The sequence below is a fragment of the Bidens hawaiensis genome, unplaced genomic scaffold, assembly GCF_021521415.1.
Source record: "Bidens hawaiensis isolate Kalapana, Puna unplaced genomic scaffold, B.hawaiensis_p1.1 tig00014524_1, whole genome shotgun sequence".
NCBI lineage: Eukaryota > Viridiplantae > Streptophyta > Magnoliopsida > Asterales > Asteraceae > Bidens > Bidens hawaiensis.
The window spans coordinates 235450-238635 of NW_027492266.1; the positions used below are offsets into that span (position 1 = coordinate 235450).

The window sequence follows — 3186 nt, forward strand, 5'->3', positions numbered from 1 at the left end:
ATGTCTGTATAAAAATGAGTTTTATTCCCGGTTATGAAATAAGAACCATGGTGTTTTATAACTCTAATCTTTTTTCCTAACTACGGTCCTGATGAAATATTCCGCTGCAAATTATTTTAATAAACACCGATAATACCACTCGATGTTTACGGCTCCCATCCCGAGGTATAGGGGTCGGGGGGGTGTCAAATCTGGAACCCTTAGACCTTGTTAGGTTATACATTAGATATAGATTTATTAGGGCGTATAGTTATAGTGAATTGATGAGAAAATATCATAATGAAAGGACTTAGATGCTTAATCTATAATATATATAAGAGAAAACCCAAAAATCCTATGTGTCGCGATGTGGTCGCTCCCCCTTTTTATGGAAGCCACCAGATTTCTTTATTTTTAAATGAAGGCCTCTCATTGATTTAACCCTAATTCATGGGTATGGGTCTCACCAAACCCAGATAGCTCTTAAACGGGTTATAACATCTCATTAAATTAAAAAATAATCTCATCAAATATTTGATATGAAAATCCAATAAAATAGGAATATACTAAAAATTAATATCCTATTTTTTTAAAAAAAGGTATTATTTATAATTAAAAAACAATTTTATAATAAAGAAAATAAACGGGTAATGGGTATCACCAAACCCAGATAGCTTTTAAACCGGATTATAACATATCATTTATTTGTGAAATCATTTCATCTCAAACCTCAAGTATATTAATTATTAACTTTATTACAATAAATAAAACTAAAATCCAAAAATAAATATATAAATATTAAAAACGAATAATGTAAAACAACCCCCATAATACGGGGGATAAAATCTAGTTTAACATAAAGATGCATATACTTTGTAGTTCATATTTCTCATTAATCGAGGATCTCGAATATAAGAGATTTTCTTACACATAAAATCAAACAAACTAAGTTTAACAACACGCTCAAAGATACCGAATATAAAACCTAACAACTAAATTGATATCCATTCAATAACGACATATATGCATCTCACACGTATATGACATATAACAACACACTGTTAAAGTACAGCATAGGGTATCTGTGACATTTCATGTTAATTGAGGGTACAATACAAAATGATCTTTATGAAGAAGACACATTTTTATGCGCGACAAACATGTTGTTGCCAGCTCATTGATTATGTTAAACATTGTAACATGACGATAAGTGTTTAGATTTCCCATAACACATCAAACAAGATTTTTGACAGTGCTAAAGTGAAATCTTAATATTTTATCACATAAGGGCTTAGATGTTGATCTTTCACCAGACAACAACTTTTCCCGAATATCTAACCATACTAATGAACACAAACCCAATTAACCGACAGATACACAAAATCTTTCATAATAGACGAACACATACCTAGTTTACTGCCCATCAACTCTACCATTAGATTCAAGTGTTAGAGCAGTTCATCAAAATATTTGAGTTTTCATTGTAGCTATACTTGTTTTTTATTTGGTTTGAGTTGTTAAGGTGATATAAGTTTTGTTCAGAGCATTCCTAACAGGTCCTCTATATTATTGTGAGTGAGTTCTCTATATTATATAAAGTAGTTGTAAGTGGTTGTGAGTGGAGGAGATAGAGAAGCTTTTGTTTATAAGTAAATTTAAGGGAACACTGTTCACCATTTATAATATTTTAATATTTTTTGTAAGTGGTTGTAAATAGATGAAAGAGAAAACATAATGAAAAACGTATTATTTAATTGTAAAAGAGTAAAAAAAATATAGTATTTTTTTAGTGTAATTATAGAGTCAGTTTGTATGGGTTTTAAATGTGAATCGAGTGTTTTTCTAATTTTAATTTGTAGTCTTTAAACCAACCATTAAAGTATTATAGAGGATTCTTCTTGTACAAGAACATAGTATAGGGACACATTTGAAATAATAATATTCCCAGTTTTCCTATTTTCCCTCCAACTCCCGCCTCTTCTCTCGTTAAAATCCCGCCTCTCACTCCCAATTTTCACAACCCTCTCGCTCTCTCTCTCCAACCACCACTTTCTCTCTTTAGCCTTATCTCCTCCGGCCGCCATGAACCGCCACATCAGAAGCCAGTCCGCCGCCGTCAAGTCCGATAACAACAACTACCTCCGCTACCTCAAACCCGGCGCACTCGCTCAACTCCGTGACTCCAAAATCAACGCCAGATCTCCTCTCCGGTCACCGGATTACCAGATCTGTTTCCACCGTGCTACACCGTCGTCGCCGATTACGTCACCGTCACGCTCGTTCAATGCCGCCGGTGGTGTTGTTCAGCATCACCAGCAGCAGGAGGTTGCCGGTGGTTTAACGGTCTCTGACGGTGAATTGCCGTTTGTTTCCGTTAGGTTTAGTGCGTCGCGGTGTTTGCAGCGGAAGAAGCTAATGGCGGTTAGATCAATGTGCAGTTTGGCTTCTGATGGTTCGGTGGCGGTTATTGATGTGTTATAGGGTTGATTGTTGGTTTTTGTTGTGGTTTTCGTCGATCGATCTGTAATTGAAAAGAACATTTTTCTGTAGATTAGTTTGAGTCGAGCGGATTGGATTACATGGTTTCTAACTCCTTTGGAGTTGTAAAATTGTGGCAATTAGGGTTTAGAACATAATAAATGAAGTTAATTACTGTTCTATTGATGGTCTGTTGTTGCTAAATTCTTTTGGTTATGGTGATTAGGGCTTGTCATTGATGAATCTAATTGCATTGTGGTTAACTAAACATTATTATAGTAAATAATTGGGAATTAAAGAACTTATGTTTTAATTGATTAATCAGTTTATTGGTAATTCAATTTGGTGGCTAATTTTGACCCAAAAAGTTTGATGGTTTAGGTAGTTGGGCGATTAGGATTACGCAAGCATTGAAAATCTTCATACCGGAAACTCATTTAGTCGGTAAGCGTGTTTAATGCTCAACACGCGCTTTGGTTATACTATACAAGCTAAATTGTGTGGATAGATTGTTATATGTACCTATGCCGCAACTAACACAGACGTATATATGTTAGTTTAGTTGTATTAACGCCTCGTATGTTTCACAAATTCAATTGAGATGTGATTAATGATGGTATCTTTGAAATTTGAGGTACAGTTTCTGAATATCCATATGGGTCTTCTACGTAGTTCTAGTTTTTGTTTTAGGGGCATTGAATATCAATAGCATTGGCCTTGACCAGCCGA

General features: G+C 34.7%; 1 protein-coding gene across 1 annotated transcript; it reads left to right on the forward strand.

Annotated features, from left to right (window-relative positions):
• The first annotated feature begins 2061 nt into the window (after window positions 1-2061).
• On the forward strand, window positions 2062-2460 carry LOC143546967 (uncharacterized). The gene has a single exon (XM_077038505.1). The coding sequence runs from the start codon at window positions 2062-2064 to the stop codon at window positions 2458-2460; it is 399 nt and encodes a 132-aa protein (XP_076894620.1).
• Window positions 2461-3186: the final 726 nt, after the last annotated feature.